Raw genomic sequence first — 25,673 nt, 5'->3', positions numbered from 1 at the left:
CATACCACAGGAGTAGATCCTGAATCAACTCAAAATTACTGACCAGATTGACGCGCAGTGACATGAAACACTAGATTTGTGCTGCCGTAGGACTAAGCCGCCGCGGGGAGGTGCAGATCCCCGCCGGAGTGTTCCATCCTGGCCGCCTTCTCTCTGTTCTTCTTTTTTCCCTATCGCGGGAGCGGCAGTGGGTAAACTTTTTTTTTAGCTGCAGCGCGAGTTTTTCTGCCGCTAAATACCACACTCATCTAAAACTTACCTTATATGTGGGACCCGGTCGTGGTAAAGACTTCCCATTCAATCGGTAACAGGTTCGACCCATGGAAGGAGCACGTTTTTCCATTTTATTTTACCGCCCTATTTATCAGTTTAAACTTACATGTAGGACCCTCGTTGGTTTGTGACATTTTCGCGGAGCTTGTATCATCACAAAACCACCATATAACAGTGAGTGATGATTTTTTTTGCTGCAGTGGCAACTTTTATGATGTTCCGTAACTTTGTCACTAACTTTGTTCGGATGTCAAACTTTATGACATTTTCAGCTAGAAACGTCATAAATCTATGACGAGAACAAATGTGTCATAAAATTTTCGTCATAGATCAACACATTTCTTGTAGTGACAAAAGGAAAACGAAAGGGCAAAAAGAAAAAGAAAAGGAATAATATTTAGTACCGGTTAGTAAAATCAACTGGTACTAAAGTGACACGCACTACAGCGCGACGTGGCTCACAGTTTAGTATCGATTGGTTTCACCGACCGGTACTAAATACGACATTTAGTACCGGTTGACCTGACCGGTACTAAACGGCGTGGTATTTAGTACTGAACTAGCGGTACCGGGTGGGCGCCCGGTACTGAAGGGGTTCCTGACCAGTACTAAATGTCGGCAGTCCAGTTGTGACACTAATGGGCTTCCAACGCCCATTAGTACCCTGATCCCTCGTGGATCAATTATCACTTTAGTCCGAATTATTATGGTTGCCTTTTGGCACATCAGGAACACATCAACACACGAGATGGAAGAAGAATAAAAAAACAGGTCAACTCCAGCACTATAGTCGGTTATCGAAAGAACTAGCTCGAAGTCATATTGTTTGGATCGCATCAACCAGTCTGTTGTGGAAGATTATGTTTTGTGGTTACATGAGTTGTGACGAGCTATAGCTATGTTCATACTACATCTACTATATAATAATACATTTGCACAGGCATTATGCGTATCTGAACTTTTATTTTTTACAAAAACTTTCTAAATCCTTTTTTAATCTATTTATTAACTTCATCAGTTACTAATTGGTCGTGCAGCTTTTCGTTGGCACACAAAAAGTTTAGTCCCAAAATTGAAGTGAGATAAGAAATGGAAATTGAGCATCACATTGAGATGATACTGCTACTGTCAACACAATTGTAGATAAATGGCCACCTGAATATAGCAACAATAGTAATGCTTAAAGTCGTTAAAATACTACTATCACACAAAATCATTAAAGTAGGTTTGAGGGGACATATTTAGCCTCATATATTCACCTGAATATGTCCAGAATGGGGACATGGTATGCTGCAAAAATCAGTTGAGACAATCAAAAAAAAAAGGTCAACCACACAGCCATATTTTCTGGTAACTAGTTGTGATCAACTGTTCCCATTGCAACCTCAAGAAAGAGGCACCTTTCCCAAAATCTGATACGAGTTTCAACAGAGTGGCAGAATATCTCAGACTCCTTCCCTATCAATTGTTGTGCGCCTGAAAAACTAAGGCCCTGTTTGGAGCACGGCAGATTTTCAGAATCCAAAAACTGGAATCTGGGATACCTCCAAACGTGACAGCTTCTGGCAAAGATTCTAGAAGCCAGGTTTTCGGATTCTAAGGATCATAGAAGCTGCTCAAGGGTTGCTTCTATCAGATTATGCACACATATTTTACTGTTGTGCATATCACCCTTCTGAATAATTACCCGATCTGCCATTCACCACTCTTTTGGGTAGCAAGAACAACCATACAATCAGATCTTGGAATCTAGGATCCAAACAACTCCTAAGTCCCAACACATTACAAGCTGCTTGTGTAGCAGATGATGACCAGCTTACAAATATTCCTGAATCCTGATGACTATCAGGCCTATAATCAAAGTGCACAACCTAACTAGAATCATCCCTTCGAAAAAGTAGCTGATTGCTTGTGCACTGTTGAAGAGGAATGGAAGACGGAGATAAATTAGAGCCGATTTTATATATACATGAACTCGTGCATTGTATGGAAGGGAAAATTATTGGTTGCAAATTTATTACTACCTCTCTAGCTGCGTACTTGTGCGTTGTATCAGGTATAAACTAGGTGAATTCCCCGCGCGTTGCTGTGGGATTTTTTGTGTAAATTTTTTATGATTATTTGATGTAATCGGGAAAGAGTTAATGTTTGGCCCTTTTTTTACATGAAGGAAAATTATTCTATAAAATTAATTTTATTTAATATATAACTGAGGACGATACATATGTTGTTTTGTATGGTATGAAAATTGAAATTATTGAGAAAATAACATAGATTTGCAATAAATGAACTACTTTTCATTTGTGTTCTTGGAGTTATCTTCACTGAAAATAGCTTGCAGGTATGGTTCTCCCTTTCGTATATAGTGAACAATGATCATGTGGTCGTTAGTTGGTAGGTGCGTGGTTATGTGTTCACTCTAAGAGTTGCCTATGAGATTAACACAAACTTTTGGGCTTGTATCATCCTTAGTTTATTCATTGCTTGGACATATCTATCTTGCATCTTCTTGGAGAACTGATTGAAGAGTAAATAAAAAGTGCATATAAGGGTTTATGTGCCATTCTAATCGAAAATAGTATTTTAGTTGTTAGTAGAGGAGATATGATGTAATCAATTTATATGAACCTACAGATTTACAATTGCAAACGTGGGACACCAAGGTCATGTAAAACCGGAAGTAAAAAAATAAGGGAAAAACTGATTGATTGCCGAAAGTAAGGATGTCCACACAACAATTAATCGCCAAAACTAATAGAATGAGGACAACTGCACACTTAGAAATGCTAATAAAGTTGGAGCACAGTTTGTTACCTGAATGACTCAAGGAGGCCAATAATCTTGCTATTTCCAGAGGCGAAATCAATTTATATGAACCTACAGATTTGCAGAGAAAATTCAGAATGGTTTATGCAAGCGTTTCTAAGAGGCAGTTGATCAAATAGGTTGGGTGCATGAAACCATGGGCAAGTTTAAAACAGCAACAATGCACAAAATAGTCGATTGAAGTACCTGAGTGAATCCAAATGAGGAGATGAATGGCATATCCTGAGTGAATCCAAAGGAGGAGATGAATGGCATACCTCACCAACAGGGTGCCCAATGGAGTGCGATGCTTCAAATTTTAGGAGTGGGAACATGGATGATTGATGGAGGATTAATGCCATTAGTGCCATTAGTTGTGGTGGTCTCTTGATCTGCCAAGGCTAAGAAAACATCGGATGTGGTTAAAACAATGTGGATGATGTGGCTCGCTGAGGTTTGAGAGAAATAGAAAATCAATACTTTGTAGTGGGGTGCTTCTGTATAGGAGATATAGATAAACAATTGTTCCATCAACTTTATTAGCTGACCTACATGTGCCTGGTTGGCAAATAATCAACTTATATCTAAAACTTATTTTTAAAGTTTTTTTACGCTCATTAAAGCCCCTATCATAAGCAACATGGACATGGCTATGTATTTGAAGATTTTAAATATCCTCATCAAAGTAAACAGAAAGCACATGCACATGAACATGCAGTGCGGGTATAAAGTCAGTGCAAAAAAACCATCCAGGATGGAAAGTCATCGGAACCTACCACCACAACCGAATAAATTTTACATGTATTGAGAAAATATGCAAATCATCGATGTTTGACATTGCCACCCACAAACTGTATCACTCCGGAGTGTGGCACAAACGTTCCAAGCATTCGTGGATCAGCATTACACGGTCCGTATAGAGGAGAATTAGCCATGTTAGGACCAGCCAATGTTAAACGGATGTCATATGAGTAAAAACAGGGGTGCATTTGATTCATGAGAAAATTTGCTGTGTGACACTGAAAGATAGACTAATTTTCTATTTGACACTCGAAATTTCAATCTTCCTTATTTGACATCGGCTCTAAGATTCACGTCTTTTGTGACACTATCGTGAGATTCACTAGCTAACGCCGTTAAGTTGGACAGTAAATGACCAAAATACCTCTATATGAGATTTAGTTTCTGCATTGGCATACGCAAACATCATTGTGGGATATGGAAAGAGAAATAAAATGGGATAAGAAGTGGAGGGTATGGGATTGAGATATGAAAATTTATACAAACCCATGTTTGGATTTTCTTTGGTTTGGATTAGGAATAGTTGTGGGGCCAACACTAAGTGCAAAATAAAATAACTGGTTTTCTCCTCCGCTAGCTCACATCTACGAGTACTTCCGTCGGTCTGTCAACAACCCTCTACTGCTCCAGCTACTTTTCCCCTTCTCAGGTATCTGGGCAGCTCCGCTCAGCACTGCTACCCATGCGGCAAGGTGAGCAGCTGACCGTGCCCACGCGGAGAGGCGAGCTGCACAGCCGCTGGCCTGGGGCCAACGCGATGCGAGCTGCGACGCAGGCGGCAGCTCGCCAGCTCCTGCCCCTGCGCGACGGTGGCTCCGACCCTACACGCGGCCGCGGCGTCGGAGTCCAGCGGCAGAGCCTAGCAGGTCAGGCGGCCGGCGCGGCGAGGCGAGTGGTGGCTAAGCAAGCGACGACAACGCCGCTGCTGCAAATCTGGACGACTCCGATGGGGTGGGAACGAGCATTAAGTGCTTACTGCTGCCTGCCCTGCGCGCCTCTGCGCGCCCGCCGGCGTGGCTACCCGCGGCCCGGCTGCACGCCCGCGCACGGCTAGGGTGTCCTGGCGTTCTGGGTGGAGTCGGATGGGGAAGAGAAGGCCCGGGAGAAGAGGCTGCGGAGGGGACTTGCTAGGCCGATCCGCCGATGGATGAGGTCCTATAGCAAGGGTATTTTGGTCGAACCGTTAATAATCTGATAGGGCTGCACGGGTCGAAAACGTTTCGAGCCGACGGAACGGACAGCGGTGTCAGGCACGAAAATTTTGATTCAGTGATGATTAAAATTCTGAATGTCAAGTTCCAGTGTCACATAAGGAATTTTCTATTGATTCATGGATGAATCTGGATAGGATAATAGTATTAAATTTTGACCGTTCAGCTAAAAGTTATTTATGTGTTCATTGCAAATTTTTTTGGAGTTTAGTGTTATAATAATCTCTCAGTTTCCAGAGATCGATTTGACAATGGATATTTAAACTGTCATGTTTTTCCTTTCATTTGATTCTCTCTGTCCTTTGGAATTTCGTTGTTGGTTCGTTCATTAGCTTGAATGGTTTGACAACCTAGCTGTACAATTGCTTCAGGGAATACCCATGTGTACCTTTTCGGTCACCTATCCGGTAAAATCAGAAGTGCAGTTTCCACGGAGATTATGTGGAATCTTGAAAAATAGCAAAGCCAATGTTTTCTCACGTCCTCGGGGCAGTGAGCAACAATGTTTCCAGAATGCTTCTGCTGAATACTTATTTGTCTTCATCGGGGTTATGACACTATTGAACGCTCTGTCCTACAAAATCTGGATGATCATTTTGTTAGGATAGAGAAACCATTCATTTTTTGTTTCACGCTTACACTGTGGACCACAAATTCCAGATCCTTCTATCTAGTAACATTTTCTTGAGTAATTCATCCTGCAGCTAACTAGTATAAAGAACCATTCCTCCGTCTCTGTTTGTGCATTAAGGATTTCAAGAGTGTAGCTATTGCAATTTTCACTCACTACCCCTAATTAAATGCTTTGAAAGAAAAGAATGTGTTGTGTCATAGGAGTATTATTTAATAGAAGTATACCGATGATCATTTATTAATATTGATTTTTTACTTGGAACTAGTAATTCCTTGGTCGATGCGCATGGTGTAATACACAAGGTGTATATATGGACAAACATTGTATAATTAATGGAGGGAGCAATAGATTCACATAGATGCATGGTCACAAACAAGAATTGTAAAGCATTTCCGTTCAAAGCTAGTAAGCGTCAATGTGTACCGATATTAGTTAGTTTGTCAAGAAAGTCAAGAAACAAAAAATGAGACATGGCAGGTACGACAACATTTTGTCAGTTTTACTGCACTGCCCCTTCTATATATGAGGAAACAGAGATTCCCTGATAAAAAGTAGGGCTAACACACTGGACAAAAGTATTATATGAGTTCTGTTTAACTTCATTGGTTATGGATTGATGTTGCTGGGGGGGGGGGGGGGGGGGGGGGGGTGTTCTGCTAGAATACCAAAAGTTTGGGGGTCCAAAGATAATAACAGGAAAAATGTAATAAATATGTCGATGATGAAATGATTATTACTGCTACTACCAACACATATATAGCTAACAGGCCACCTGAATGTACCAAAAAATAGTATTTAAAAATATTTAAAATGCTATCATGTGAATTCATTAAAGAAGGTTTCAGGGAAAATTTAGCCTCATATCCCAGAAAATATCAAGACCGGACATGGTATGATGCAATATCAGTTAAAAAAAATCAACAATTAAAAAAGAAAGAAACCGCACATCCATATTTCTATCAAGTGTCAACTAGAATCTTCTGATAAACGTTACCCTTGGGTACCAAAAGAACTGAGGGGAAGATTAGTTTTAGCTGAATGACATGATATCTGGGAGTCCTTACCTATCCCTTTCGGCAAAACCAAAGGACATACGCCTACATTCTGATCTGGTTGCATAATAGATGATGACAGCCTTAAAAATACACCTGATGTCTACCATGCCTATAATAAGAGTGCACAACCTAGAATCATCGCTTCGAAAAGCCCCTGATTGCCTGTTCCCTGTGGAAACGAAATGCAAGACGGAGTCAAGTAAGAACCAATTGTATATATACCTGAATAATGAATACCCATTTGCATGTCCTTCAGAGTGGTGACTTTGATTTTTCTTAGCAGTTACACATTCAATAGAAGTGAAAATTGTTTGGGCACTTGCACATTGCGCCAGGTTTAAATAAACAGTTATTACATGCCATAACTTCTATGCGCTGAAGTGTTCAAATAATAATTTTTAAAATTTCTTATGAACATCAGGCCTATATAAAAAACCACATGAGTTCATAGATTTCGCTCCTCAACGAAATGTCACACAAATAGATGCACAATGACGATTATGACATAGACTAATGAGTAGTAACCAATCACCCAGATGTGAGCCTTTCTTCCAAGAAAGAGAAGTTGTCAAACCTACCACCACCATCAGCTCAGTCTTTTATGTATTGTTAAGAAAACACAGACATCTTCAATTTGCCCTCTACATATTAAATGTATCACTCTGAACGTATGGCACAAACGTTTCTAGGATTATTATAGCTGCATTCCGATCTGAATACAGAGGATAATTAAAAATATGTTTGAAAAATTGCAATGGTGCTACATTACGGCTTCTGATTTCTTGTGTTAATGTACCCCTAAAGGCAGGACCAGCCAATGTTATATGGAGCAGTGCCTCATAGTCGCATGGCTCAATGCAGATGTCCAACTCCCACTAGCTACATGTCACCTGAATCTATTGTTCATTTTTCTAGAATTTGTTATTATCATCTCTCAATTACTAGGGAATTGGTATTCAGCTTGTCATGTTAGTGTTTCTACATATAGTTCTCGATTTCTGCTCTGTTTTATTGTTGCTTCTTTCATTAGCATGGATGATCCGACAGCTAGCTGCACAATTGCTTCAGCGAAATATATTAGAGCTATACTGAACAACATTATAGGTTCTTGGACCTACCTATGCATTTTGGGTCACCTATCTCGTAAAATTACTATTGATATTATGTTCAATGTTGAAGAATAGCAACTATATTGTTAGCATAGTGCAGTGAGTTTTTTTTTTCTCGCCAACACCATGTTTCATAAATTCCAAAATTCAGTTCAATTCATCCTAGAGCTAAATAGTATGAAAAAACCATTATTAGATTCACACAAATGCATGTTTACAAACAAGACATCGATAACGCAACTGCTTTACTTCGGTAGCATGTTTGTCGGTACATCTACATCAACAAAGGCTCCAGGCCTCCAGCAATTCCTTTTTCCACCTTCTGTCAGTCTCAACGTTGATTTCACCCATCCCATCAGAACAGTTCGAACTCTAGCATTTCGAACAAAGTAGGAAACCATAGAGAAGTGCAGATCAGAAGCCAACTAATCTTCAGGGCATACAGCATATTCCAGATAACATTATAACATCAGCAGGGAAGACAAGCACAGATATATAGGCCATCCATAGCATAGAAGCACAAGCAATTGCCACATCTACTAATTCAACATGTCTTAGCTGAATTGGACACAGGATGGACCACTGGTTCCCAAATTCTGTGGAGACATGGACGATGCAATACTAAGCACGATTAATGGTGACCGTACACAAAAGTACACTTGGAAGAATACTGCCTTAGCTTGAAGCACAGGAGCACAAAATGGTGCGATGAAGCCATGGCCAACAGACTTGATTTAGGAGATTTTCTTGGCGATGTCCTTGATAACCTCATCCATATCGAGCTTCTTCATTGGTGTGAAGGGGCGTGGCATGTTCTGCACATCGATTGGAGTGTTAGTTAAACCAAATCAATTCATCATATGTACCAACTGTAACAAATGCAATCAAAATTGATTCAGTGGATAAGGTATCACCATTTGTGGTGCAACATGCAAATATGGACTATCCCTAGTGTTTTCAGAACCTCATGACATCTTAGATGGTGCAAACTGCAATCCATGCATCTTAACCTTTCTAACATTTTTCTAAGAAATCATGTAAGAGAATGTAGTGGAACAAAATACCTGGCACACCAAATTGATAAGCTGATACTAAATGACTCAAATATATGCAGTCTTGTTTTGAAGGTCTCATGATAAGTTACATGCGACCAAATCGTTAGAAGAAAATGGCACATGTTGGAATTTTGTATTTTAAAATCACATTTCATGAGTTGCTAACATCATCTGTGGCTGGCTAACTGCCATGCACAAGATGTGTACCAAGTGTTAGTTGAGATCATTAGAAAGAAGTGAGGCATATGCCTCGGATGATAGATACCTCTAAACAAAATAAAGACGTATAGCTTACTGAGCTCCTATATTATTTAGGACCATGGTAGTAGTGAAGAACATTACCAGCAGTGATAAGAACACTTCACCACCTTCTTCGCGTATCTCGAGGCAACCACGACGTGGCTGGGAATTGAAAAACAGCATAATGACCATCAAGAAAATAGGATATACAACTAAGACATTTTGGTATACCAAAAAAACGCAGTCTGGCAAAGATCATGATGATTAACACATTAGTAAATACCTTCTGAGGATTGATAGTGACCGAAACCCCAGGAACAGAACTTTCCAAGTCCTCCTTCACCTTCTGAGCTCGGATCTTAAAGTGTCTGCACTGAGTGCTATAGAATAACAGAATGAAGAACTATAATCAGAATTGCAGCCAGAGTAAATGGACAAGAATAATACATTAAGAACAATAAACATTGGGTGAAAAATGGAAGCCTTTTCATCAAAAAAATGAAGGCCTTCCCAATGTGTGTCAAAAGACTGGAGTGATGTTAATTAGCTATTGCTATTTGCATGTCTTGGACCATTAAAGGCATTCTATCACACAATATCGAAAATGATTAGACTGTTACTAACTGATTTACTAAGGATATAATCGAGATCTATACTTCTCTGTTTAACGAGAGCCGCTGGAAACTTGGGTAATATAACTGTTATCTCAAAAAAAAAATCACTGACAACTGGGCTAAAAAAACAATGTTTCAGATGGTGCTAGGCGCAAGACAGAGGGTATGGCTCTTCCTAGCAACAAGGCAAGCATCTTTTTCCATTTGAAAAAGGCTTGTGCTTTGCCAATTACCAGAAAAAAACTGTGCCAACTGACAGAAGACAAAAACAAGAAGCTTGATAACTACCACAAGTCCACACCCTTTTCCATTTGAAACAAGCTTATGTTTTGCCAATTTCACTCACCTAACAAAAAAAAAACCTAAAAGAGCAACCTACATCAAATCTACTACAATTCACCAGCAGTAGATTGATCCCACAAATGTTTCTCTAGGGACTTTTCATCCATACCACCACATAAACTACAATATCCTCCAATCTCAGTTCTAAAGAAATAGAAATGGAACCCTGTTTCCTTTGTTCCAAATAAAAATTATCTACTGAAATTGCTGAACTGAACACATCATAGGAGAACAGTGTAATAAGGTTGAGATAACAAAATGGAAATGTTATGACTTGATCAAATCTTACAATCTAAAAGCGGACCTAATTGAATCAAAGATAAATTATATTAATTTCACCATATATTTCAGCAATTATGGTGTTTTTTTCAATTGTTTTTTAAGACTTTAATAACAAACTAAAGTAAACTTTAGAAACGTATCCAATTAATGGAAAAACTATTGAAAAAATCTGCTTTCAAGTACCACAAAACTGCACATTTAAGAACCAATATCACAAAACTAAACTTGTATTTGTTATACCATATTACGAATTATTCATGGGGCTTGGATGCTTTACAAGGATCGAAATGATTCTGTTTTTAACAGTGCTTCGCCTGGTATACAATGAGTGTTGCAAGTAGCCAGAGAGGAAGCAAATCTCTGCTGTCTGCCTGGCACCAGAGGTTTAGCACAACTAGACATAGGTTTGTGCAGCTCAACTGGTCATTTCATTCAAATTTTCAGTGGTGTGCACGCATCTTAGTGTTGTATTTCTAAAACTACCTTCCCCTTGATGGAACAATGCGGAGCTCTCCTGCGTATTCAGAAAAAAAGTACTATGCAACAAAATTACACAATTTTATCATTTCATATCCCAAAACTACATATTTAAGCTGTTGAATGACAATAAATAGTAGTTCAATAAATCCAACGATTGGAAAATTTAAGACATGGAGGCTTGATTCTAGACAACTACCATAACTAGTACTTCCAATAGAGCAATATTCAGAACCAGACAAAGATAAGCCCATATATCTCCAGGAACCAGCTATTGCTAACTTTTCTCGAAAATACAGGTGACTTTAATAGCGTACTATACATTAGGAATCTAATAATGTATTTGGATAAGATAGATTGCATAACATGCAGTTGTGTAGAGTTTACACTCTTCTTCATTACATTTTTTTTTTCAAAATAATGACTTTTTGCGAACATTTTAAAATAATAACTTCATTAGTTCTTCCTCTGAAAAACAATAAAAAGTATATCCCAACATGCGACACCTCCTTAGACTTCCTTACTGGTAGCGGATAGTTGCATCCATCATTGATGACTAATCAATCATTATAAAAGCAAAGAAAAACAATTCCACACATGTATCCATTACTTCTTGTTTGGATAGAAAGGGATTGGAGCGGATTGAAGGGGATTGAGTCCAAAATGAACATTCCACTTCAATCCAAACAGACGTTTGTGTTTTCTCACTGTATTTTCCCGTACCTCACACATATCCCTAAAGATCGAATATTTGTTCCTCTCGCACTAGCCAATCAATAAGCGCAATCAAACGAGAATAAAATCACCCAAAAGTAAAACTATTCCACCAAAATCATCCGTTACTTCTCTCACCAGCCAAATCCGCGCATACCCTGAAGCAACCTCCCCCGCACACGCACGCACTCACCAGGCCTCGACAACTATGCGCTTCCCTTCCGCCGCCGCATCGCCTCCATTCTCCTCCGCCGCCGGCGCCGCCTCCTCTGCCTCCTTCTTGCCCCTCTTCCTCCCCTTCGGCTCGGCGACCGCCGTCACCGCCTCGTCCTTCTTGGCCCTCTTCCTCCCCTTCGGCTCGGCCACCCCCGCCTCCTCCTCCTTCTTCTTGGCCGTCACCGCCTTCGCCGGAGAAGCCGCCGCACCCCGCTTCCCGGCGGCGGCCATGCTCCGCGTCTTCCGCGGGGACCCCGCCGCTGGGGCAGCCGCCGCCGGGGACTTGCGCTTGGGAGGCATCGCTTGGTGGGAGGGCTCTGGCTCTGGCTCGCGTCTCCGTGGACTCGCTGGGGATTCGCGTTGCGGGAGTGGGAGCGGCGAGAGGAACAAGAAAGATATTATAGCAGGGGAATGGGAAAAGGCGCGAGAGCAGGGCAGTTTCCCGCCAATCGGATGCAGAATCGGCTCATGGGCCTGCAACTGCCGACGAGAAGGGACGTTGCTCATCCAGCCCACTAGATGGGTAGTTTGATTGTTTTCCATTTTTTTTTCTTTTCCTTTTGTTTCCACACCTTTAACGGGGGTGCATTTTTAATGTTTTATTTATTTCTTGTTTATTAGTACACATTTAAATATTGTAAAATTATTTTATCCAGTTTTTTTCATAGCATAATTAAGCATTTTTAAAATACAAACTTAAATTTTTACTTGAAAAATATTGAAATAGTACATTATGAATGTTGATTTTTTTAGATAATAAAAATATGCTCATATTGTATCTCAATTCATTATATTTATTTTGAGCAATATGACAGCGTAAACTGAATAAAAAACAAACTCGTGGTTTGAGAGAAAATGTACATCAATTTTAAAATTGAAACTAATTGATCATTCACATACGCCCTACAATCAAAATGTGCGACATCGCCAACATGTCATATGGCTGGTTTGTTTACTTCCCACCCTATATCAGACATTTGTTTCTTGTATGACTAATCCCAACCACTAAAAACTGTCACACAAACATTGTTAGGTAACATTGTTGTTATTCATGCCCTGCTTGGTTGCTGGCCACAACCTGCCAAGCCACGGTGCGGCGCCACCGAAACGTGCTATGGGATCTCTCGCTGGAAATGGTTGCAACAAGGAGAGGGTTTTCAAGAAAAACATGAAGGGAATCAAATCCTACCCTGTAACTACGTCGTTGTATAAAGGATGACGACTAGTTTATGAATATTCCTGGTGCCTTCCATTTCTAGGTTATATGTATGGAACCTTTGCTTTGAAAAAGGCAGATTTCTTGGGCTTGGGAGAAAGAAACTATGGAGCTGAATAGAAATAAGTTGTATATATAGCCGAGTGCCCGTTGCATGTTGATGTCCTGGAGAGTTCCTATCTTTTTACATTGCTTGAGAGTCCTTTATACATATAAATACGTATCTTCTGTCACGAGGCTTCCATGCATGGATACGTGCTTTGCTATGGCCTAGCAGTTAGTGATGTATCTCAGGAACAACGTCTCCGATGATCTCCAAACTTTGGTCGTTTCGTCCAAAATCAGTTCAAGTAGGTATGGAAGGCAACGGGAGATTGCAGAAACGACTGAGATACCACTGCAGTACATACGTACATACCTAAGGCCACGATCCTATGGATTGCATATCAAACGAGCCCACAAACTCTCCTGTATTAGCAGGAACTACAGCAGCTTCGGCAGCACATCTGACAACAGCGCCCACACCATCAAGGCGCAACAAGCCAAATGCGGCCATCGCAGATCAGGCGCTTGTTTACTTCCCTCCAAACTCCCAACTTTGACACTATGCAAAAAGAAGATTTCCCATCATATCAAACTTGCGGTACATGCATGGAGTACTAAATGTAGACGAAATCAAAAACTAATTGCACAGTTTTGTTGTACTTTGCGAGACGAATCTTTTGAGCCTAATTAGTCAATATTTGGACAATAATTCACAAATACAAACGAAACGCTACAGTGTCACATTTATGGCAAAATGCCAATTTTACAACTCCCAACTTGGGAAGTAAACAAGGTCCAGAACTCCCTCCAGTGGGCGTTGGAACTGAAGTCGGTCCAATCTTGACCCATGACAGAGGAGCATCATCATCATCTACAAATGTTGATTTTTTTTAAAAAAATAAAAAATGTGCTCATATTGTATCTAATTCATTATATTTATTTTAAAAAAAATGTGAAGCCCTAAATGGGATAAAAAAACAAACACATAGTTTGAGAGAAAATGTACTTCAAGTTTAAAATTTAAAGTAATTGTTCATTCACGTTATCACGTATGCCCCACACTCAAATTGTGTGACATGTCGGGCGTATGCCTGGTTAATTTAATTTGTTTACTCTCCACTCTATCTCAGACATTTATTTCTTGTATCACTAATCTCAAACACTAAAATTTGGTAACCGCCACGCGTGTACGGACCGGGACGGACAGACGAAGGCAGTAAACTGCCAGCCCACACTAAACTGTCACGTCAACACGGTTGTTATTCAGTCCATGTTGTAGATGCTGCATCGAAGAGGTTGATTTGGTAAGACGGTGGGTCCCATGTTGTAATTTTAATATGAAATTCTTATAATTTTATAAATTCACTGAAGCTTAAAACTTGAAAGGAAGCAAAATTTGCAACAGAACAAGGAGAAGAGGCCCCTCCGTTGTTGATTACTTGTATATTCTAGACCACAAAACGTTCACTTGGATATATCTCCTGCTGCAGCCTGCAAGTGAGCGCAATAAGGAGAGGACTTCCAAGAAAAAAAAACATGAGGTGAATCATGCAGAGGACGTCCTACCCTGAAACGAGCTACTTCGTTGCATAAAGGATGACTGCTAGTCTATGAATATTCCTGGTGTCTTCCATCTCTAGGTTATATATAATCTTTGCTTTGAAAAGGGCAGATTTCTTGGGCTTAAGAGAGAGAAACTATGGAGCTGATCGAATAGGAATCTGTTGTGTATATAGCCGAGTGTCCGTTGCTTTGGAGAGCGTAGATTCATTATTTTTCCTACCTACTACTCGTTTTTATCATTGAATGTATAAATTGCTTAATAGGAAACTATGGAGCTGATCGAATAGGAATCTGTTGTGTATATAGCCGAGGTTCCCATCGTTTTAAATTGCTTGAGAATCCTTTATACATATAATATAAATATATATATCTCTGTCACAATAATGCTTCCATGCAGAGATATGTGCTTTGCCATATATAGCTTAACAGTTAGTGATGTGTATCTCATAATAATCTCCGATGTCCTCCAAAACTTTTCTCGTTTCATCATCCACAATCAGTTCAAGTAGGTATGGAAGGCATCAGGAGATTGCAGAAACAGAAACTTCCTTGTGGTACATCAAATTAGCCCAAAAAATCTTCTGCCCTAGCAAGAACTGGCGCATTTGTGACAAGCACATCTGGCAACCCACAGCATTAAGTCACAACAAAGGGCCACGATTGCAGATCCAAACTCCCAGGAATGGGCAGTGAAACTGAAGTGTTGGTCCAACCTTGACGCCATTAGTCCATGACAGAGGAACATCATCTACAGGTGGCTCCCACAACGGGCGTTGCTGCAGCAGATTGAGTAGGTCCGAGGATATGTAGAGGTTGCAGGTCAAGCATTTGGACACTACGGTGATGCAGCTGTTCTTTCACCGTGGATGAAAATTTAGCGGACTATTTAACTTTTTGCCACTATAAGAGGGTGAGTGGCAACAGATTTTACCAGTAAGTGAGATGGGTGAATGTATGAGGGGGTTAATTACCCAAATTTAAATTGCTCTTCACTTAGTGACAAGAGATTAAATAGCCCAAATTTAGCTATAGGATATGTCCTCAATAGTTTCTCTAATCAGAAACTATATATTATAGTGTATTTGCTAATTTTCTTTAATCATCACGGTATGTAAGCATGCATGGTGAACCGGATGTCATAATTTGAACGGCTTTGCTCTGGAAATTAAAGCAAACACCAGAAATTCATTTCCATTATTTAAAAATAACTGGTGGAAAGATCGGGATACAAATAAACAACTGAGTTTACAATTATGTATTCCCTTTCGTACATAAATAGCAAGAAGACTTCTGTACATGATTGAAATTGTAAAAAATGTTGTACGGTTGTTGATACTATGTTTCTTATCCCCCGAAAAAGTATAGAGCAAAGTATCTCGTTCTCCTTCCTTCCTATTTACAAAAGTCAATAGGATGTCAGGTGGCAATCTGATTGCGCTTTATGCCACTACATTCGTGCTGGCTCTAGTTAAACACCGATTCGCATACTTCATTATCAGTACTGGCTATCCTTAACTTTGGGAAGAATAAACAATTATCCGTGCTGGAATGTCAAGTTCGTTGTGATGGCCTGATACCTGATATCTAGCACGGGTGAGGTTCTCACGGCGGCACATATGAGGCATTCTGCAGTAGTACAATTCGATATCCGATCAAAGTATCTGAATCTGTATCTTATATCTGAAAGAAACATACCTCGATATCCGAAAAAAATCGGAATCCCCCTTTCAGTCGGTATATGCATGGGTTGTGAAATTTCTGTATCATTTACACTCCTAGTAGGAGCACTAAGGAGAGGACTCTTTCCAGAGAAAACATGAGGACAATCACGCAGTACATCCTACCGTGAAACTCTTCTTCTCATCCTCGTGTGTTTCAATAACATTTTCAAACATAGACAGAGTGAATTTCTGGTCCATCTCGATTTGACCCCATATCGTCGACTGATAGTATTGAAGCCCTTTGGACGCTAAACCCCCGAACCCACGGATTAGAAGCACGGTGCTGACTGCTGACTTGCATCCTCTGAAATATCTTCAGACACGAGGATGAGTCTAATATGCAGATTTCTAGACGATGCCAAGATGATCTCCTCCTTTGGTCACACAGATGTTCTTGTAGTGTTTTTTCTCCTCGTTTTTCCTTCTGCTCCTCGGTATCTTCCCCTTTTTTGGGTTCTACTTCTTGCCAGATAATCCCTGACATGTAATTAGTAACTTGTATAAAGTCTTTCGCTGATGAAATAAAGTTTAGGCAACCCCGTAGTTTCTCTCAAAAAAATTCCATCAGGAAGTTAATCTGGGTAAACAAACTATGTGTGGCAAAGGAACGGTGCTACATCAAGGTAACAAAGACAAGAAAGATCATTTTTAGGCTGCCTTCGTTCTAATTATACAGATGCCGGAAATGGTCTTAGCGCGATTGTACCATCTTGATATAATTAATAATTTTACAGAATCTTTGCTTTGAAAATGGAAGGTTGCTTTGTCTAAGAAAAATAAACTATGGAGTCAAATAGGAATCAGTTGTATATATAGCTGAGTGGCCGCTGCATGTTGATGTCCTTGAGTGTGTAAATTATTTTTCCTACCTAATACAGGTTCGCAGGTGGTTTATTTATTATTGAACAGAAACTTACTACCTCGCTAGCAAGTTACAAATAAATAACACTACCAGTCCAAGCTCTCCCAGCAGGCACCAATCATGGTCTTAATTGAGTTCTTTAGTTTGTGTATGCTGACAATTACATCCTGTGAGGCATTTAGTAAATAAAGTTTCACAGAGGCCAAGATAGAATGTCCTAGCCAGTTTGTGCCTTCCAACCTACCAGGACAGATGGCAACCATCTCTAGAGTAATCTCAAGAAGAGGAAATGAACAGCATCATTACTTTCTTATCCTGTATGATTTCTAGCGACCAAAAAATGATGATGGTAGAAAAGCAATGAGTTTCAATTAAACAACTACCATAAAAATCAAATAAAATGCAATACATGATTGGTTCCGAATATTATCTCTACCTAATATTAAAGTGCGGTTGTTTCTTCCAACCGTCGTGGTTGTTTTGCAAAAAAGTCCCTCAACTTTTTTGTAATCAACCCACAATCCTTGGAATATGTCTTGACAATTTTGCAAAAAGATCCCTAAACTTCACTGCAATTATGAAGGTGGAGCCGCCCACACCGGCTAGCCTCGACGCCAGGGTCGAGGCCACCCGCACCGAGGTCGAGCCGCCCGAGCCGGCCGACCTTGCCTGGGCTGCGCCGTCTGTCGCCGCCGTGGAACTGGAGTCGGCCGGACACCCGCGCCGCTGGTGGCCACGCTGGCCGCTTCCGCCACCAGGGCTAGGGCCAGGGTGGCCACCTCTGCCGCCAAGGCCGGGGATGGGGTGGCCATCGTGCCTGCTGCCTCCACCGCTGAGGTCGAGGTTGGGGTGGCCGCCACGCCTGCCGCCTCCGCTGCCAGCGTCGGGCCGAGGTGGTACGCCAGCCACTGGGGCTCCTCCGCGGGCACGCGTCGGAGAGGTGGGAGAAAAGAGAAAGAGGAGAGGTGGGGAAGAAGAGAGAGAGGAGCTAGGGCCAGGAGAAAGAGAGGAGAGGTGGGAGAGAAGACAGAGAGGGAGGAGATAATGTTGGCTGGTTGAGAGGGAAGGATGGGAGGAGAGTTCGGCCAATAGGAACGCTCGATTTCGGAGTTGTGGATCGATGGCGTGGCAAATGTGTTTCTTCTCTTAACTTATAACATATTTTTGGACTATAAACGATCTCCAATGAAAAAGTTGTCACGTACAAAGTTTAAAATCTCATCGAGCTCTACAATTTTGATATAAACTTTGTATTCGTCTCAGATTATATGCAAAAGTTTGTATTAAAAAATACAACCTTTAAACTTAATCGTTCCCATCCTTAACTTTGTTTCTATTTACAGAGCCCAACAACGGTTGCGCTGTCATCGTCGTCATACCTCTTGACGCCGCTCCCATCGTAGGTCGTCTTCTACCGCGGTAATGGGACTCTGAACGGTGGTACGCCACTTAGAGCTGTGCCCGCCACCGCTTCCGTCAGAACGCACGAGCTGCCACTTGCACACTCACCGCTCAACCCCTACCCTTCTTGCCTCCATGTGGGCTACCGTCGACGACACACACCGAGGGTAATAGCTAGCGCGGGCGCTCAGGCTACCTCTTCCGCGTGTGCCGCCATGGCCCATGGGTGGGCTCGCGTGCGATGATGGAGGCTCATGCAGTGGCGCTTGAGTGAGACTGCCGAAGGATGGAAAAGAAAATATGGAAGTGGCAGAATAGAAGATGAGAAGGTCGATTGAGATGATAAAGGGTCTGATTGGTTTCCCCCACACCCCATCTTTGCATCGTACCGGTGAGCTAGGCCTTCCCTGATCAGGCTGTTGCTATGCAAATGCCCACTGTTTGGTTGCCTGCGCGTATGCAGCATGACTAACAGAGAAGCTGATTGGTTGCCTTGGTGCACGAGCTAGCCTTGAACCACTGCTCTCCACACTCATGCAACTCGTGCGCGGCCTGACCTGGTGGAAACGCTCGATTCTTGCGTTTCCAGCTGGCTGCTGGGAGGCGCATCTTGCATCGCGGGGGCCTAGCTCGACCGCTGGGGCTGCCGCTTCTGGTGTACATGCACGTACTAAACGGCCAGCTTGACATGGTCCATGACCATGCGTTGTACATGTTGCCACATGCATCAACAAAGTCTGCCCCGGCCTCGCTTGCTGCGTGGTCGTCTGGAACGCCAGGATGCAAGTCATCATAAAAGACTCATATGCATGCACTGAATAATAATCTAACAAAGACTTTGGGAGCTCAGCATGACATCATCTTCTCCTCTAAATATTCTATCCTCTGTACACTACTAGGGAATAATGGACCTTTCATCCCCAGGTTCAGTACCGGTTGTATTTTGGTCCGGAACATTAACCGGTCCTATTGGATAGTCCTCGAGAAGGCTCCCGTAAGCCCCTTTAGTATCGGGTGGGGGTTCCGCCCGGTATTAAAGCGTCCCTCCATCACCAGCCCCTCGCGCCTTATCCTCAGCACATCTTATCCTCATCCGCCTCCTCCTTCCCCCTCCTCGCCGTGCTTCCTCCTTCTCCTCCACCGGCCCCCTCCCTCCCTCCCCTACCTCCTCGGCCTCTCCTATCCTCCCCCCTCTGCTCGCCCCTCACCTCGTGCCTAAGGCGAGGAGCGGTGGCGGGGCGAGGTGCGGCGGCGGCGGCCATTGGGGCGGTGGGGAGTGGCTGGCGGAGCGGCGGTGGGCGGGCAGGAGCGAAGCGGGCACGGCAGCGGAGCGAGCGGGTGGCTGGGGGGCTGGCGGTAGGGTGGGTGCCGGGGAGGGTAGGGCTGGCGGGGGCGTAGGGGCGATAGGGTGGCGAGCGGAGGGCGTGCAGGGGCGGCGGGGGTGGAGGGACGGTGGGAGGCTAGGGCCGGCGGCGAGCGGAGGAAGGGGCTGGCGGGGATTCATTTTTTAAATTTTTTAATACCCTTTAGTACTGGTAATCTCAACCAGTACTAAAGGCCCCCCTCTAGTATCAAATTCCTAGTACCTGTTGCAGAACTGGTACTAGAGGGGGTTCCCAACTGGTACCAATAGCGTTTTCCCTAGTAGTGGTATTTTCTTTGTATCAACTTCATATAATCGTCTTGTATTCACTTTACTCATCTTGGTGGCCCTTTCGATAAGGTATTTGTATGAGGCCAACCCTCCCCACGCTCACCACGCACTACTACCACTCGCCTGGAACCTCACCCCCCCTCTCAATGACGTCCATCCCCTTCAGATTCGGAACTAAGGCCTCCACATCTAGCAATTGGGGGCTCGATTTTGCATTTGATTGGAATGACTTGGAGTGGATTATAGAAGGGAGGTGGATGGAAATGAGAAGAAGAGGATAACGCACTCCTGCTCATGACGGCTAGAGGCACTGTGGTCTAGTGCTCGAAGCGGGAATGAGGCTAGGCACGGGGAGGACGAGAGCTTGCCTAGGCGACAGCGAGGACGGCAAGATGCGCAGCGCCTGGGCGATGACGATATTGGGCAAGATGCGGGTGGCGCTGACGGACGAAGATGCAGCGACTGGCTAGATGACGATGAGTACGGGAAAAATCGAATGAATGGACAGAGCGGAGGTTAAGCGGTGTTTTTTTTTCTTTCCATATGTGGGTCCCACGTAATAAAAGATGGCATCAAATCACGCAGAAATATCTTCTACTACTATACTTGCAAAGAGAGGACTACTGAGGACAACACACCAACATATTGTGAAGCGAAGCCAACATATTAGGAACAAGCGAATAATAACGTAAGAGCAAGTAAGGACCCGTAGCAATGCACAGGCATTTCTGCTATCACCTGGCAATCACTTCAAAAATGCCTTAAACCTAAGCAATAGACGAGCTTGTTAAACTGACAATGTAGCGGTTCTAACGTTCTCCTACTATAAAGGTTAGATCCTAGATTCTAATGCTTGACCGAGCACTTGTTTTTTGGCCATCGGTACTCCATGTACATGTATTTAACCACCACCGCTCATGAATGAATGTGTGTTTGATACTTGGATCAAACTCTTCTCTCTCACATTCTTTTGATCCACATGGTATCAGTGAGCATCCGATTCTGAGCCTACCTTCTGCTGCCACAGCCATGAGCGATTCCGCCGTGGACACCATTTTCGCCCAGGCTGCCACGAATCCCCTCCCCTCCTCTCAAATTCAACTGGTCAACATCGCCAACCACGTCGCAACTGGAGCCACGCGTTCCAGGTCGTCCTCGCCAAGTTCCGTCTCATCGATCACATCGAATGGGCGACCCGGATTGTGTGCGAAACGAAAGCACGTTCAAAAACATTGACACCACTATTGCAGGAAGAATATCGCCATCCAAGTTGTCAGGGATCCACAAACACAGTGCAGGTTGCTGCCAGCCATTACTTGGAATAATACGCTACTCGTTATTCTTCTAGTGATTTTGCAGTTTCACAATTACATTTAACGAGACAATTTTAAAGTGAATAGTTAAAACACTATTTTTGTATGAGAACCAAAAATATGTGCAAGTCCTGATTACAGCTTTTGACTGGAATTAACTATCCACGTATGACGTATGTATGCTCACTGCAGATTCAAGCAGCTTCATAACAAATGCCTGTTGATCCCAAGTTGTAAAAGTAACAATGATCAGGCCAAAAAAATTTCCGATGCCTTCAAATCCTATAACATTGCTGATTGCTCTGTGAATGAGCTAGAGACAGGTGCATTTTTCAAGGATTCAACAAGCAGAACATATATAGAGAGCAGGAAAGTTCTAGAAACCCAATTAGTGAAAGTGAGAACGCAAAATTTTCTGCTTTTTATATTTGGCTAGATACAACTAAAAGTGTAAAACTAAGCATTTTCATATAAACTTCTGTGCAGCAGAACGTGGCCCCTATGGATGCCCACCAATATGTACTCTACAATTTGTGGCTGAGATCTCTCGTGCTTTGCAGTCCGGAAGAACACTAGGCAAGAAAACAAAGAGAAAATATTATAAATTTCGAATTGTGATTAAATTTTCATTGGCAATACATAATAGCCAAAGTTGTCACAAGGTCTTTGTTAGGTACATATATTTTTCAGTAAATGTTAAGAGTAAATCCCCATGCTTCTTAGTGCCAAATTTGCAAAACTGAAAGGTTGAGTTGCATATCCACGTATTATGGACAGGAAGAATCTTACGGATTATTCAGATAAGTATGTATTTAAGTACATCAAGGGTGATCAGTAAACCATTTATTGGATCTGATTGGGCGTTGGCCGTTGGCACAAAGCATTTCTAGTCGACATAAATCTTCTTCCATTTGATCTACAAACTCATTATTGTGGCTCTGTCTATGTTTGTGCACAGATCTCCCTTCATTTTACTGCACCAATTTCTTGATGTCCGATCCTAGTATAAATACAAGGATGTAGCCCCTTCTAACAAATTTTCATATGTATATCTGTAAAACGGGCATACTAGGCTGACAGTGATCCAATGAGAAGCTAGCTTCAATTCTTGTTGAGCGATATCGTGTATTTATGTAGTCTGCTATCCATCACATTTGCAGGGTAGGATACTGATTGGGAGTTGGCACAAAGCATAGACATATACATTACATAAACTTTCTTTCATTTGATCTGCAAATTCATTGTTGTTGAAATGTCTATGTCTCTGCACAAATCTCCCTTTATTTTACTGCACCATTTCCTTGATGTCCCATCCTAGGTACAAATAAATTAAGATTTGGTCTCTCCTAACAATTTTTCGTATGTATCTGTAAAATGGGCATGCTCATGCTAACAATGACTCAAAGAGATGAGAAGGTAGCTTGAGCTCTTCTTGACGGATATGATGTATTTATGTAGTCTGCCATCCATCACATCTGCACAGTGGTAGCTTAGCCCAATACCTTCCATCCCTAACAGCTGAACAAGATCCATTGCAAGTGAGCAACAAAATGGCCATCTAGGAATGGGAGGGAAATGGCCGTCTTCGTGTGTTTCAATAGCATTGTTCAAAGATTACATCAGGATGTTACTCTGGGTTAACAAACTAGCTGTTGCAAAAGGAACGGTGCTACATCAAGCTAACAAGACCCACGATTTATAAAAGTAGGTGTGTCCTTTAAATCTTTTACAAAATTATTGATCAGTGAAAAACCTGTTGTAACGATCCATAATTTTGCATTACCCCCTCCATTTTTACGACATAGTTTGCTTCATCAAATCTACAAGATTTCATCAGCAATTACTCCATTAATATTCCATTATTGTGATACAAATCTAACTGCACCTATTTGGTGTCACAGAAATTATGTATTGCAATACTAAGTACAATAATTGTTGGTCAAAAGCTAGTTCTAATGATACAAAGTAAGGCTTTTAATAATGTCAACAAGCAGAAGGACACGGATGAAATGGCAGTCATTTGAATAACGCCTAAGCAGTCACAGGCTCATCGCACACCCAGCAAATGGCCTCTCTTGCCAGTGGCGTCGATCATGGAAACAGCAGAAGCAGCAGGTACACAAACACAAGCATCTTCAACCATGTCAGCAAACCATGCACACCGGAGCGCCGCAGCCGCCGTCATCCGCTTCTCGGGATCACACGTCAGGAGCCCCTTCAGCACCTCGAACCCGTCGTCGGAGAGCACCTCCTCCGGGATCAGCTCCCGCAGCCGGTTGCCGTGCCCCACCCGCCGCTTCTGCGCGCGCCACTGCTTTACCTCGCCGGCGAGGACCCGTGGCCTCATTGCCTCCCACGCCCGCTCGTCCGGCACGCCAAGGACGTCGAAGATCTCGCGCAGCTGGTCGGCCATGTCCTCTCCCCTGAACGGCAGCTCGCGGGTGAGGAGCTCCGCCATGACGCAGCCGAGCGACCACGCGTCGGCGGGCACGCCGTGGTCCGCGTTCCTCACCAGCACCTCCGGCGCCATGTACTCCATCGTCCCGGCGATCTGCCCCGGCGGGCTCTGCTCGGCCGTCGACTTGGCGCTTCCGAAGTCGCAGATCCTGACGCTGACGGCGCCGCCGCCGACGGCGACGAGGATGTTCTCGGACTTGATGTCGCGGTGGACGATCCGGTGCCGGTGCATCGCCTCGGCGCCGGCCAGCAGCTGCCGCATGGCGACGCGCACGTTGGGCTCCGTGAATGGCCGGCCGCGGGCGCGCAGCACGTCGAGGAGGCTCGGCCCCACGTAGTCCATGACGAGGGAGTAGTCGTCGTCGTCGTCGCCGTCCGCGGCGACGCCGGGCACCCGCACGACGCCGCGGAGCGCGACGAGGAAGGGGTGGCCTCTGAAGGCCGCCATGAAACAGGCCTCCCTCAGGAGCCTCCCGATGCCGCCGCCGACGCCGCAGCCCTCGCGGTGGAGCGATTTCAGGGCGACGTCCTCGCCAGTGGCGCGGTGCCGCCCCCTGACGACGAATCCGGACAAGCCCACGCCGAGCTCGTCGACCTCCTCGTACGAGCAGGCGCTCTCCATTCGCGGCCGCTTCCTCCCGTCGCCGCTGCCGGTCGTCGTCGGCCTTCCCTCAGCGGCGGCGGCGGCGACGTCGTTGATCATGGCGCAGATGGCGGTGGCGCGCCTAACGCAGATGGCCGTTCCCGACTTGCGGTGCTCCTCGATCATGTCGCAGACGGCCGCGAGCCGGGTGGCGACCTCGGTCATGTCGGCGGCGTTGGCACCAATCACCACGGTGTCGTTAGACATGGTGTCCACGAACCACGTACGTCTCATATCGGCCATTGTGGAAACTCCGGCTGCAGGTCGACTGGTCCAACTCCAAGTTAGCGTGTTCGGAGGACTTCGGACTCGAAAAGTTGTACGTGCTCGGACTCTTAAAAAATCTCGGCGCGTACTGCGTAGACACAGTTCTATTTTCTCGTTTACAAGAGTGTGACGTCAGCAAATAAAAGAAAATTGCGGTTTCAGCTGGCTTCGGGTTCCTGGACTGTTCATCATTGTAAGTCAGTGAAACTAAGGGTGCCTTTGGCAGGATGTTGGGGTAGAAAACCGTCCTCGAAGTGGGCTAACGTGTTTCCAAACGAAGAAAACAAGAAAGACATCCTCACCCTATGGATTTTGACCTGCAACAACTCTTGCACCTGGCTGACAATCTCCAATGTTTGGAAGATCCTTTCTCGCATGTCATCATCAAACTAGACTTTGAGAAGGCCTTTGATCGAATTGAGCATGCAGCCATGTTAGATATCATGAAACATAAAGGATTTGGGCAAATCTGGTTACATTGGACGAAGCAAATTTTCAGTTTAGGAACATCTTCTGTTTTACTAAATTGTGTACCAGGGAAAAGATTTACATGTAAGAGAGGGGTTCGTCAGGGTGACCCACTCTCACCTCTTCTCTTTGTGTTAGGAGCTGACCTCCTACAATCTTTATTAAACTCTACAAAGAACTAGGGACACTTAACGCTACTAATACCACTCAACTACAATCAAGATTTCCCTATTTT

The 25,673-nt window shown here is 43.4% G+C and overlaps 2 protein-coding genes across 2 annotated transcripts; both read right to left on the bottom strand.

Annotated features, from left to right (window-relative positions):
* Positions 1-8,302: 8,302 nt before the first annotated feature.
* On the bottom strand, positions 8,303-12,215 carry LOC101779975 (selenoprotein H-like). Its single transcript, XM_004962575.3, has 4 exons — positions 11,806-12,215; positions 9,467-9,563; positions 9,286-9,345; positions 8,303-8,703 (listed from the first exon to the last, which is right to left on the bottom strand). Exons 1-4 carry the CDS (start codon positions 12,126-12,128, stop codon positions 8,623-8,625), a joined length of 561 nt encoding a protein of 186 aa, XP_004962632.1. The 5' UTR covers positions 12,129-12,215; the 3' UTR covers positions 8,303-8,622.
* An 11,435-nt stretch (positions 12,216-23,650) lies between these two features.
* On the bottom strand, positions 23,651-24,910 carry LOC101753651 (putative cyclin-dependent kinase F-2). The gene has a single exon (XM_004963938.1). The coding sequence runs from the start codon at positions 24,908-24,910 to the stop codon at positions 23,651-23,653; it is 1,260 nt and encodes a 419-aa protein (XP_004963995.1).
* Between the last annotated feature and the right edge of the window lie 763 nt (positions 24,911-25,673).

This window comes from Setaria italica, chromosome III (genome assembly GCF_000263155.2).
Source record: "Setaria italica strain Yugu1 chromosome III, Setaria_italica_v2.0, whole genome shotgun sequence".
Taxonomy (NCBI): domain Eukaryota; kingdom Viridiplantae; phylum Streptophyta; class Magnoliopsida; order Poales; family Poaceae; genus Setaria; species Setaria italica.
This window is presented reverse-complemented; position numbering and strand designations above follow the sequence as displayed.